The 13,030-nt window shown below is 33.8% G+C and overlaps 1 protein-coding gene across 1 annotated transcript; it reads right to left on the bottom strand.

Annotated features, from left to right (window-relative positions):
- Window positions 1-8,307: 8,307 nt before the first annotated feature.
- LOC131651944 (plant intracellular Ras-group-related LRR protein 4) lies at window positions 8,308-11,506 on the bottom strand. The gene is made up of 4 exons (XM_058921674.1): window positions 10,503-11,506; window positions 9,281-10,194; window positions 8,993-9,185; window positions 8,308-8,772 (listed from the first exon to the last, which is right to left on the bottom strand). The coding sequence occupies exons 1-3, from the start codon at window positions 11,173-11,175 to the stop codon at window positions 9,030-9,032; spliced, it is 1,743 nt and encodes a 580-aa protein (XP_058777657.1). The 5' UTR covers window positions 11,176-11,506; the 3' UTR covers window positions 8,308-8,772; window positions 8,993-9,029.
- Between the last annotated feature and the right edge of the window lie 1,524 nt (window positions 11,507-13,030).

Raw genomic sequence — 13,030 nt, 5'->3', positions numbered from 1 at the left:
TTCATGCTAGGAATGGATTTTTCTGTTTCAGAAGGAGATCCACTATCTTTGGATAGATTTAAAACTTTTTCCTTCAGTTCAGAATTTTCCACTTCCAGCTTCTTAGTTTCAAATTCAAATTGCTTCTTCAGCTTTTTGTATTTGATACTAAGATGAGCCTTGAGTTCCAGAAATTCTGTTAAACTGGAAACTAACTCTTCTCTAGATAGTTCAGAAAATACCTCTTCAGAATCTGATTCTGATGTAGATTCTGATCCATCATCCATTGTGGCCATTAGTGCCAGATTTGCCTGCTCATCTTCAGAGTCTGATTCTGATTCTGAATCATCCCATGTTGCCATAAGACCTTTCTTCTTATGAAACTTCTTCTTGGGATTCTCCTTCTGAAGTTTTGGACACTCGTTCTTGTAATGTCCAGACTCATTGCACTCATAGCAGACAGCCTTCTTCTTGTCAGATCTTCTGTCACCAGAAGATTCTCCACGTTCAAATTTCTTTGAACTTCTGAAGCTTCTGAACTTCCTTTGCTTGCTCTTCCAGAGTTGGTTTACCCTTCTGGAGATCATGGACAGTTCATCTTCTTCTTCAGATTCTGATTCTTCAGGATCTTCTTCTCTAGCCTGAAAAGCGTTAGTGCAATTTTTAACATTAGATTTTAATGCAATAGACTTACCTTTCTTCTGAGGTTCATTTGCGTCAAGTTCAATCTCATGACTCCTCAGGGCACTGATCAGCTCTTCCAAAGAAACTTCATTCAGATTCTTCGCAATCTTGAATGCAGTCACCATTGGGCCCCATCTTCTGGGCAAGCTTCTGATGATCTTCTTTACATGATCAGCCTTGGTGTAGCCTTTGTCCAGAACTCTTAATCCAGCAGTTAGAGTTTGAAATCTTGAAAACATCTTCTCAATGTTTTCATCATCCTCCATCTTGAAGGCTTCGTACTTCTGGATTAGTGCAAGAGCTTTGGTCTCCTTAACTTGAGCATTTCCTTCATGAGTCATTTTCAAGGACTCATATATGTCATGGGCCGTTTCCCTGCTAGATATCTTCTCATACTCAGCATGAGAGATAGCATTCAGCAAAACAGTCCTGCATTTGTGATGATTTTTGAAATCTTTCTTTTGATCATCAGTTATTTCGTTTCTCGTGAGCCTTACACCAGTAGCTTTAACAGGATGTTTGTAACCATCCAACAGAAGATCCCATAGATCAGCATCCAGACCAAGAAAGTAACTTTCCAATATATCTTTCCAATATTCAAAGTTTTCACCATCGAATATTGGTGGTCTAGTGTAACCATTGTTACCATTGTATTGCTCAGCAGAGCCAGATGTAGATGCAGTTGGATTTGTTTGAACTTCACCAGCCATCTTTTACTGAAGCGTTTTTCTCTTCCTGAATCTTTTCTAAACACGGTTAAGTGCTTGCACCTTAGAACCGGCGCTCTGATGCCAATTGAAGGATAGAAAAACACTTAGAAAGGGGGGGTTTGAATAAGTGTAGTTTCAAAAACTCGTAAGATAAAAATAATTTGCACAAGTATTTTTATCCTGGTTCGTTGTTAACTAAACTACTCCAGTCCACCCTATACAAGGTGATTTACCTCAACTGAGGATTTAATCCACTAATCACATGAGATTACAATGGTTTTCCACTTAGACAACTTCTAAGTCTTCTAGAGTCTTTTGATCACAACCTGATCACTCTAGGAACAAATGCTTAGACACAAGCTAAGACTTTCTTAGAGTATCCTGACCACCACGTGATCACTCTAATTACAACTGCTTAGACACAAGCTAAGACTTCCTAGAGTATCCTGATCAACACTTGATCACTCTAGTTACTTACAAATTAATGTAATCAATTCTAAGAGTATTACAATTGCTTCTTAAAAGCGATAATCACAAACTGTGATATTTCTCTTACAGATTTAAGCTTAGACTCACTAAAGTATTACAACAGTAATGTAGTGAGGTTGAAGATGAAGTTTCTGAGCTTTGAGTTGAACAGCGTTTCAGCAAGTTTTTCAGAATAAGTTCGTTCAGGATTCGTAACCTTGCTTCTCATCAGAACTTCATATTTATAGGCGTTTTGAGAAGATGACCGTTGGGAGCATTTAATGCTTTGCGTATTCCGTACAGCATTGCATTTAATGTTTCACTGTTTTGTCAACTACCTCGAGCCTTGCTTTTATTGTGACTACTGACATTGCCTTTAATAGCTTCTAACGTTCCTTTTGTCAGTCAGCGTAGCCTGCCATCTAGTACTTGATTCTGATTTGTTCTTTGTAAATACTACGTTGAAAATCATCAGAGTACAAACAGCTTGGTGCAGAGCATCTTCTGATCTTCTGATCTTGATATGCTTCTGAGCGTGATTCCATGACTTCAGTGCTTCTGCTTCTGAACTCAAGTTCTTCTGATGCTTCTAATAGACCATGTTCTAATTCTGCTTGACCATCTTCTGATGTCTTGCCAGACCATGTGCTGAAGTTGCATACTGAACCTTCTGAGTCAAAGCTTCTTAGCGCTGATTTGTGCATACTCTTTATATATTTCCTGAAAAGGAAATTGCATAGGATTAGAGTACCACATTATCTAGAGCAAAATTCATATACATTGTTATCATCAAAACTAAGATTATTGATCAGAACAATTCTTGTTCTAACATATGGTGCTATCACTTCATGCTCAATCCCTTCCTTCTCACAAAATTGAGTAAACTCAGCTAAGGTATACTCACTACCACCATCAGTTCTCAACCTCTTGATGGTGTTTCCTGCTTGCTTTTCAACCATGAATTTAAATTTCTTAAAAACTCACTTTTCTTTTCCAACAAGTAAATCCACAAATGCTCAGTGAATTCATCTATGAAGGTCAAGAAATAGCAATTACCTTTTGCGTGATTTTACTTCAAATGGACAACACACATCTGAGTGCACAATATAAATCTCCTGTTGTGACTTCATTGGCAAGCCATGTTTGAATGACTTCTTGGTCTTCTTGGCCACTTCAATCTTTAGAAGTCCATACACCATCTTATTCTTGTGCATCAATCTAAGACTCCTAAAATTTAGATAGTAAAATCTTTGATGTTAAACCCAATTTTTATCTTCAATTGTGGTTGATGCAAGACATTGATGATCAAGCATATTGATCATGAAATTGAATGTCTTATAGGTTGAGATAGGTGCCTTCATAATTGGCCTAGACATTTCATCAAACACCTTGAGTTCTTTTCTTTCCAGCTTCATTGTGTAGTTCTTGTCAAGTAATTGATCTAAGCTGATCAAATTACTTTCCTTTGAAGGAACATAAAAGACATCATTGTTAATAGCTCCACACTACAATGAATAACACTTTTTATGACGAAGCTTTCTCTCCAACATGCTAAAAACCGAGAGGATATGTCCTAGGATCGCAATGTTTTATTTTTTTAATAAGATAAACAATATGTTACATTGGTGTTATACAAAACCAAGGTAACACAACTATAAGTTAGCGCCTTTATTTATCCATAAAAAATTAATAAACTTATTATCTCAGTTTTCTTAAGAACCGAGATAATATAGTTATAAGAACCTCACTTCGAATCCCTTTTTCCGCATTTAAAACTTTGTTATTAATAAACAAGAATAGACAATAATAGAAAAAAAGAAATATTTCATTGATAATAATAAAAAAACAACACAACAAAGAAAACTACTCAACAAATTCGAGCTTCCCAGTCCACTTAAATTCAACATTACCCCTAACTATCCCTAACTTATGGAAAAGTTCAGAAAGAACTCTTCCATAAGGTATGAGAAAAGTCGTTTCCTCCCGAGAAATATTTTTCATTTCCTTCAAGAAGTTGGAACTGGTAAGAGGAAGATTAACTCTCATGTTATAGATGAGGAATAACAAGAGATGCTTGTCATACCAAGTAAGAGTTTCCAGGTCTTTCTCTCTTGGGCTGAGATTTTCCACTAGAAGTTGAAACAAAAATTTTGTAATAGAGATTAGAGAGGCAAGGCTGAAGAGGTTATTTTGTTTGGCATAAATTCGGTGAAGTTGGGTTGAGTAGACATTGCTATTTTTAAAGTGTTCAACATAACTATCTGTCTCTTAACAGTTGATTGTCATTGCAATCAGTGATGGAGTAATGCAGAAATAAGAGCCATTGATATAGGACTGGATGATTTCATGATCAGCTGGCACAATAGATGCATTCATCGAAAACTCTTTAACGAGATTACTGTATATGGGGACATGAAGAATTTGAAAGTAATCATTCAACCTCTGTTTGTTAACAACTTTCCTTAGTTCAAAATGACCGAAATCATTGAAATTTACATACTTCTCATTGATAACAAACAACATATTTGCATCCATTTTTAAAACAATAGGACTTTGAAACAATGAAACAAGAAACAGAGAGTTGGAGAATATCAAAGGATTGAAGATCCAACATATGATCTTCATGGATAATTAATTTTTTTATTATGGGTAAACATTGTAGTTTGTAAATAAATTATTTTGTTAATGTTCAGTGTTAACATTGTAACGAGATTTATTAAAAAAAACTAACGACCCCTCGGTATTTATAATAGACTGATATAAAAAAAAGACGCTAGTTGTTGTAAAAAATAAAAGTGCAGAAGCTAGGGTTCAAACCCATGCGACAATCAACCCTTTACCTCGGTGATTTAAAAACCGAGGTGTTAAGTCATTACTTTTCACGACGCCATTCGTTACCTCGATTATTTTTCCAAGGTAAGATGCATTTTGCGTCCGACGTTAAAATCTCTTTTTCTACTAGTGTCATGTTCATAATTCTTTTTCACCCTGATGTTTTTGTTCCTTCTGAAGTCACCATGTTGTTGTCTGCAAAACAAATTGATCTTCTAAGTGATTCATCCAACTTGAAAAACCAGTTTTTGTTGCAACTTGTAACACCCGTATTTATTATCTCGTATTTTATTTTATTATTTGTGAATTAAAGGTGTTTATATGTGCTTATGTGGCTTTATGTTATTTATTGAGTTTTACTAGTAAATGACATAAGTTGGTGATTAGACTAGTTATTGGGCCTATGATAGAATTAGCATTAGAGATGTGTTAATTAAGGCCCATTAGCAATTAGAAGATAGTAAGGAATTAACAAAACAAAGGTTTTAGAGGAAAATAGTATTAGAAGCTCATTTGGGGATTTTTGGGGAAAGAAGAGAAGAGAGAAGAGAAAGAAAGATTGAAGATTAGAGTTGGCCTCAATCCAAATCTCAAGGTAAGGGTGGGGTTCTTTCATGTTAAAGAGATGTATGATGATGTTTAGGGTGGATTTTTAATTATGTGTTGTATCCATGGAATTGTGTGTAGAATTTTAGGGTTTATGATGAAAATGCATGAATCTTTGATTGGAAATGTGTTTTAATTGATGTTTGATGATATATGATGATAGATTTCGTGATTATATGTGCTTAATTGCTGTTTAGAATGAGTTTTGGGTGATAGATGAGTGATTACGCAGGTCTGTCATTGCTGTGATTTTTCTGCATAATCGCACGTTCGCTAAGCGGACGCGAGGCCGCTAAGCGGATGCTGTTTGTTTTTGAAAAATAAAAGGAGCTCGCTTGAAGCGGGGTTATTGAAATTGTATTTCCATAAGCGCGCTTGAAGGTCGCTAAGCGGACTTTGCTGTGCAAAACTTGTTCAAACTTTGACACGATGTATCTTTTGAACCATAACTTGTTTTTAAGTGCCGTTTGAACCTCCGTGAAGCTTTAATCAATGTCTATCTACTGTATGCTTTGTAAAACCTTGAAAATATTTTATTAAGTCTTCCTTAACTTGTATGTTTCTATTTTGATGATGTTTTGAGAAGTTGAGCAATTAATGTGTGAAATGCCGTGAATATATGTTGAAAATGTACTGAATTGTCGTGAATGATAACGTTGATGTTGTTGTTGTGGAATTTCAATATTGATTATGTCGTTGAAGTTGATTAAGTCGTTCAAGTTGATTATGTCATTTAAGTTGATTAAGTTGTTTAAGTGTGAATGTGGGTGTGCGTCATTGAGTCGCATCCATTGCATTGTTTGAGACGGCCCTTGTGGAAATTGTTTGAGACGGCACTTGTGGCAAATGTTTGAGACGGCCCAATGGCAAACTGTTTGAGACGGGAGTTTACTCCAATGGTACTACATGCATTTGCATAGTTTGAGTTGCATAAAGTAAATTCGCATGATGAGTTGTATTTGAATGATTGTGATTATGACGTGGATGATAAGATGTGTTGATGAGATAGTTGCGTTATTGGATATGTGTGGCAATTGACTATATTTGTCATAAATGAATTATTGAGATTATTTACCGTTTGCATGTTGTTTAAGTGATGTGAATTGTGGTATATGATATATATTGAGAAGTGGTGACCAATGTATGATCTTTTCTCTTGCTTTGAATATTATCATACGTTTCTTTATAATGAATGATATCTCACCCCCTCTGTTGGTAACGTGCAGGTAACGATGTGGAGTAGTCGTTTACCTTTAGCTCGTGTCGGTGTGTTTATGCTCTGATACGTAGCACTCAGGGGACGTCTAGCTTGTTTTAACTATGTTCTGTTGTCTTGTCGTTTTGTTATTATATTTGGATGTTGTTATCTCTTATTGGATTATTGTTATGTCCTACAAAGTTATGTTGGAATTTTAGTTGCCCATGTTTGGCATGCAGGACTTGAATATTGTTGTCGATGTTGTTCCGCTGCGATATTATGACTATTTGAGTATTGATGTTTAATGGGTGTGAGTTTCTTCCGCATTACTTGCTATGTATCTATATATATGTGAGCATGTGTATGATTTGTTTTACGATGTAATTGTGACGCCTCAAATGTGATGTATGTTTTGAGACTTTTACACTATGATTTTCTTGTATATTTGCAGGTAGATTTGGGGTGTTACACAACTTGTATTAAGGTACCACACATTTGCTTCCTCTAAGTCCAAATGTGTTACGGCTATCAAGATAACATCTTTATATTCACTGCTACCATCATGAGAAAATTGAGCCACACCCTTGTTTTCATCATCGATCTTGTTGTAATAGTAGCCTTTAGAATAATGACCAAGATTCTTACTACAATAGCCTTGAACCTCCTTCATGTCAACCTTCTTCTTGATTTTCTGATTTTGATTTGCACCATTCTTGCTAGTTTCACCTTGGCTTCTTAATGCCTTACCAGAATCACCATTATCATTCAACTTCTTCTTCCATTTCGCTTTCAATTTGTTATTGCTTGAGGAATTTCCTTTAATCTTCTCGAAGAACTTTGCTTGCAATGCTTGTTTAAATACCTTTTTTAAGTCTCTTTGTTTCAGCCTCATCTCATGTGCCTTAAGAGATGCTTATAATTCTTCAAGCTTCATCTTTGACAAGTCTTTAGATTCTTCAATCGCTACCACAATGTGATCAAACTTGAGTGGAATAGCCCTCAATACCTTATTCACCATCTGCAACTTAGAGGTATTTTTTCCACATAACTTCATCTGATTTGTCAAAGTCATAATCTTTGAGAAGAACTCAGCAATGATTTCATCATCTTTCATCTGCAAGTTTTCATATTGCTTCCTTAAAGATTGCAGCTTCACTTTCTTTAACTTTTCATCTCCACCATATAGCATCTTGAAAGTATCCCAAGCCTCCTTGGTCGTTTCTTGCTCAATAATCTTCTCAAAGATGTTGGAATCTACACTGGTAAATTAAGAACAAGTCTTTCCCATCCTTCTTGCTCAATTCACGATGAACAACTCTTTATGCCTAAATAACATTTGCATTTAAAGTCAAGAAACTATCATTCACGATTTTAAGTCCATCTTAAAACTTGAATATGACTTTCATATGTAAACACAATCAGTCATAGTTTTCTCCTTTGAAAACTGGTAAATTGGTTGGGAATTGATTAGAGGTTGTATTCTCATTCACCATGGTTGAAGGTTGAGGACTAATCCGGTGCTCCTAATACCAATTGTTAAATTTGTTAAGTTACTTGTATCACAACTTTCTTGACAAATGATGATAAATTGAGAGAAAATTAAAAAGTGAAAAAAAAAAAGTTTATTAAAATGTGTTACTATTTCAATTACAATGAAGCATGGTATTAACAGACACATTAGTCAACCAAATCAAATTTAACAGAAACAGTCTAAAAACAGTTTGATATACCCAAGTATATTCTTAAAACAACATACCTGTCCGAGTATATTCTTATATCCTCGCCCGAATATATCCTTAAAACAAACTGAATTAAACACAATAGTATTAGTAACACTAACTATGAATCATTTAACAATGGATTAAAAGTGCGATTGTACATACATACATGATACATAAACACTGGTACATAATCACATTCAGTTTATCTCCATCATCTCTACTTTCCCTATTGGATTGTGTACACATCCTAATTTCAAGATAACACAAATACAAATGAAATAAAATAAAATGGAAGATTCAAAAAGAAAAATACTGAACAAGAAATCTACAAATTTGTCCCGCAATCTCAACAGGAAATTCTAGTAACAGCCAACCAATGCTGTCAATTCATTCTCTCACCCACCATTCATAGATTGACCTTTTAGACTTGAAGATATTTTGTTTTGTCTCTACTCTCAATGCATATCCCTTCCAAACAGGAAAATAGAGAAAATATCAGCAGCCATTCCTTATCCTTCCCTTCTTTATAATGATCCCCTCTGATGAAATATAGCCTTGCCACATGTAGTGAAACCTATGTTAATAACAACAACAAACATTTAGACTAAGGTTGCATACATATATTTTATCAGTCTTCCTGTACTATCTTGCTTAAAACAGCTTATGAACATGTTACCTACTATTTATGTTAACTCTTTAAAAAGTGTATAAGCTCTTCTGATTGAATCTTAAGCCTAGAACTAGTTCAGAAGTGATATTGAAGGTATAGAAAAAGTAAAATGACACAAACTTACTAATGGAATCAGTAGTATGGTGTGTTGTTAAAGGAAATCAAGCTTTCACATAATCAACTCCGTCGCGCTTTCTTTTGTTGGACCTTGAAAAGAAGCAGATCTGAGCCCAGGTCTTTTTCTGCTTAACTGGAATTGGTTTAACATCTTTCTTTTCCCTCTTCTCCACAAAATCAGCCATATACTGAACAACAGCCTAAGATACACCAATACAATAAAACTGAGATTTAAAAAACATGAAAGTTCCGTAGAATTAAAATATTAAAAGAACTAGATTGCAAAAAATAATACCTGTGCTCCCTTCTCAGCTATTTCTCTTGGTGGAACCTCGAGAGGATTTTCTTCAACACGCAAGATACGTAATTTTGTAAGCATCCTAAATGAGTCAGGAAGAACCCGTATCTGATTATTGCTGATATCCAACTCCTCGAGCATTTCAAGGTTCCCAATTGATCTTGGTAAGTATCTCATGTCAGCAAAGTTGTTTCCTATGTTCATCTTGACAAGAGAGGTAGCGAAACATAAGCTCTCAGGAACGGACTCGAGTTCATTGAAACTCACGTTAAGTTCCTTCAGGTTTATCAAAGATGACATTGTTGTTGGTAGTTGTTTGACGTTGTTGTACCGCACAGACAAAATCTCTAAACTCTCAATCTTCCCTACAGCTTCTGGTAGGGCTTTAAGCCTATTATAGTCAGCTTGAAGCTCTCTAAGGGAAGAACAATTACCAATAGTATGTGGAATTTCTTCTATATCATTAGTTTCCACATTCAACACTTGAAGGTTAATAAGTGACCCTATAGTGTCAGGAAGCACTGAAATTAGATTTGAACTCAAATCAAGCTCCTCGAGACGTATCAATTTGCTCAAAGAAGCAGGTAATGTTGTTAACTGGTTTCCCCTCAGATTTAGATATACCAGACTTAACAGATTTCCAACAGAATCAGGAATCTCTGTGATCCTATTGGAATGCAAATCCAATTTGGTCAATGATGAAAGACCTCCAATTGTAGAAGGTATAGCCACAATCCTATTCTCTGATAAATCAAGAGTAACCAAACTAGATAACTTTCCTATTGAATCAGGTAGCCAATCAACTTGGTCCATCAGCTTTCCCTGGAGTTTGAGATCTCGAGTTCCTTTCTTTGCAGAAACCTCAATTACGCCAGCAAGTTTGATCAAACTCAGCTTATCACCATCTTGACCTGAAAAACAACATCCCATCAGCAAACATATATACCCTACAACTTAACATAACAACGTTATAAATAAAAAAAACAGATTCGCAATTGCGATCTAAACCACATCCATTCGATCGCAATTGAGGTTAACATCAGCCACATTAAACGCGGTAAACATCAACCACACTCAACACTACATACAATTCACCACCATATTTAGAATTGCGGCACAACCAATAGCTGTCATTATTACCTCAATTTAAGACCTTGAACATGGCTACTTAAACAAACAATAACATGAATAACTAAATCAACATGTTGAAATATTATACCTGCAACAGTTGTGGATTTTAACGATGAATCCATTATTTGGGGTTTGGATGCAAAATTCGGTTCAATTCCAAACCCGTTGGGATAGAATGTAGACTTAGACTTGCTCACATAACTATCATCTCTTGTGAACAATTCAGAAGCCTTTGCAGATACTTCTCTCTCCACATGAACCAAGGTAGAAGCAGCAGCAATCGAAGGCACCTGCTTCTCAAAACCACCTCGAGAACCAGAACCAGGAGTCAAATTCTTCGAGTAATTCGTCGAAACCGCCGAAGCAGAACCATTAGAGTAAGCAACTTTCCTCGAATTCGAGGCGGCAGTAGAAGTCCCACTCGGAGACGAAACACAATCAGAAGCTCTCTGAATCAATTCATCAAACAGTGAATGAACATTCTCAAGATCAAGAAGCTTCAAAGCCTCCCTCTTCTGTTCATTACTCTGAAAAAACACAAAATTCCTCTGCATCTCTTGCAAAATCATGAAAAGCTCATCAGACACATCATTTCCCTTCCTCTGTTTCTCTATAGATTCCAGCTTAATCTGGTCATCCTTCTCAACATTCATAACCAAACCTTTCGCCGCTTCAACTTCATCAATCCCAGGCCTCACCGGCAAAGATCTATGAATCCTCATTATCTCTCCAACCACCCCATCAACAGAACTCCACTCCATTTCTGTAACAACCTTAAAATTCTGTAACAACCTTAAAACTCCAAAAATTTCAAAACTTGAACACCATAAAAAAAACCCAGATGAAAAACAAACAAATTCTACTTCAACTTTCCCTTTATATTTATTGGGTCAGAAAATGTGAAAACGCACACGGATTTCAGAAAGTGAAAAAAAAAAAAATTGACGCAAAACGACAGAGAAGAAAAAGAAACTACTGAAAGTTCATTCGGTATAGAATCTGAGGATCTGAATCATTAGAGGTTTTTCTCTTTGTTCTTGTTGGTGTTGTTGTTCTAGTACCCTATTTTTCTATTGTTGTTGTTCTTCTTCTACTCGTTGCTTGTTTTGTTTTATGCGTTACTTTTTGCGTTTCCGAAAATACCCTTGTCTAGTTTGGAAAATAACCACGTACACCATCCACTGGTTTTTGTTTTTCTCCCACGCCCGCGGTTTTTTAATTAACGGCTTCTATCAAACTTGATTTCTGAATTATGACATAAGTGCCGTTTTTTTTTTAATTCGTTCCGAAAATTCCGGATTTAGCCTAATTAGTACATACAATACAATGGGTTGGTTTCTTTTAGAGTTTTCAAAAGTTTTTAAAAAATTGTTTGACTTAAGACTAAAGTTATTATTTTAATTTTAAGGGACTTTTTTTTATTTTTTGTATATGATAAAAGGTAGAAAATATATTTTATTGTGTCTATACTTAATTTTAGTAAAAAAAGTTATTTTAAAGTTATATTTTGTATAAAAATATTCAAAAGAATTTGTAAATTATTATATAAAAAATAATTTTTGAAAAAAGTAAAATAAATGGGCCCATTGTTTCATAAAATGAATGTGAAACCATTTGAATTATTTTAATTCATTAAATAATTTTAGATTTTGAAATAAAACTAATCCCTTGAGATAGAAATAACTTCAATTTTTTATTTGGTCAAGATATTAGGACTACTTTTAATCCTAAAAGAATTGTATATATAATTAGTTATTAAAATCTATTTGAATGAAATAAAAATTATTTTAAAGTTAGAATTTGAGTTTAAAAATAGTAAATATTTAATACACATGTACTTTAATTTATCGAGTTGTTTTTGTATAAAATCCTGAGAATTTATATATATAAAACAGACAATAGTTTGTAGTTGTAATATTGCTTAGTTGATGTCGGTTGAAATATTAATATTTTTTATAATAATTTATAATTCACAGTGTATCTATTAGACTCGATTGAACAATTGTTATGAGTAGTTAATAAAAATACCCTCACTTTACTTAAAATAAAGACTAAAAATAATTTATATATAATATTGTACACTTTAATTTAACGTGATACTTTTTCTAAAAAATAAAATGGTAATTTTTTTTTTCAATTATGAATATTTTTTGATAAAAGTATTTCTTAATAATTATATAAAAAAAAACTTTTGTTAAAAGTAAAATAATTGGACCCATTGTTTCATAAATTGATTATGAAACCATTTGAATTATTTTAGATTTTAATTAATTAAATAATTTTAGATTTTGATATAAAGTTAATCTCTCAAGATAGAAATTAACTAGAATTTCTTTTTTTTGTCAAGATACCATAATTACTTTTAATTCTAAAAGAATTGTATATATAATTAGTTATTAAAACCTAATAAAAATTATTTTAAAATCAAAATTTGAGTTTAAAAATAGTAAATATTTAACACACTCATACACTTTTAATTTAATGAGTTGTCTTTGTACAAAGTCTTGAAAATTTATATATTTTTTATGTATAAAACAGACAATAGTTTGTAACTGTAATATTGCGTAATTAATGTCAGTCAAAATATTGATATTGTTTATAAAAATTTATAATTCA

Source organism: Vicia villosa, linkage group LG2, assembly GCF_029867415.1.
Source record: "Vicia villosa cultivar HV-30 ecotype Madison, WI linkage group LG2, Vvil1.0, whole genome shotgun sequence".
NCBI lineage: Eukaryota > Viridiplantae > Streptophyta > Magnoliopsida > Fabales > Fabaceae > Vicia > Vicia villosa.
The sequence above is the reverse complement of the archived record's forward strand: the minus strand, read 5'-3'. Positions and strand labels throughout refer to the sequence as shown.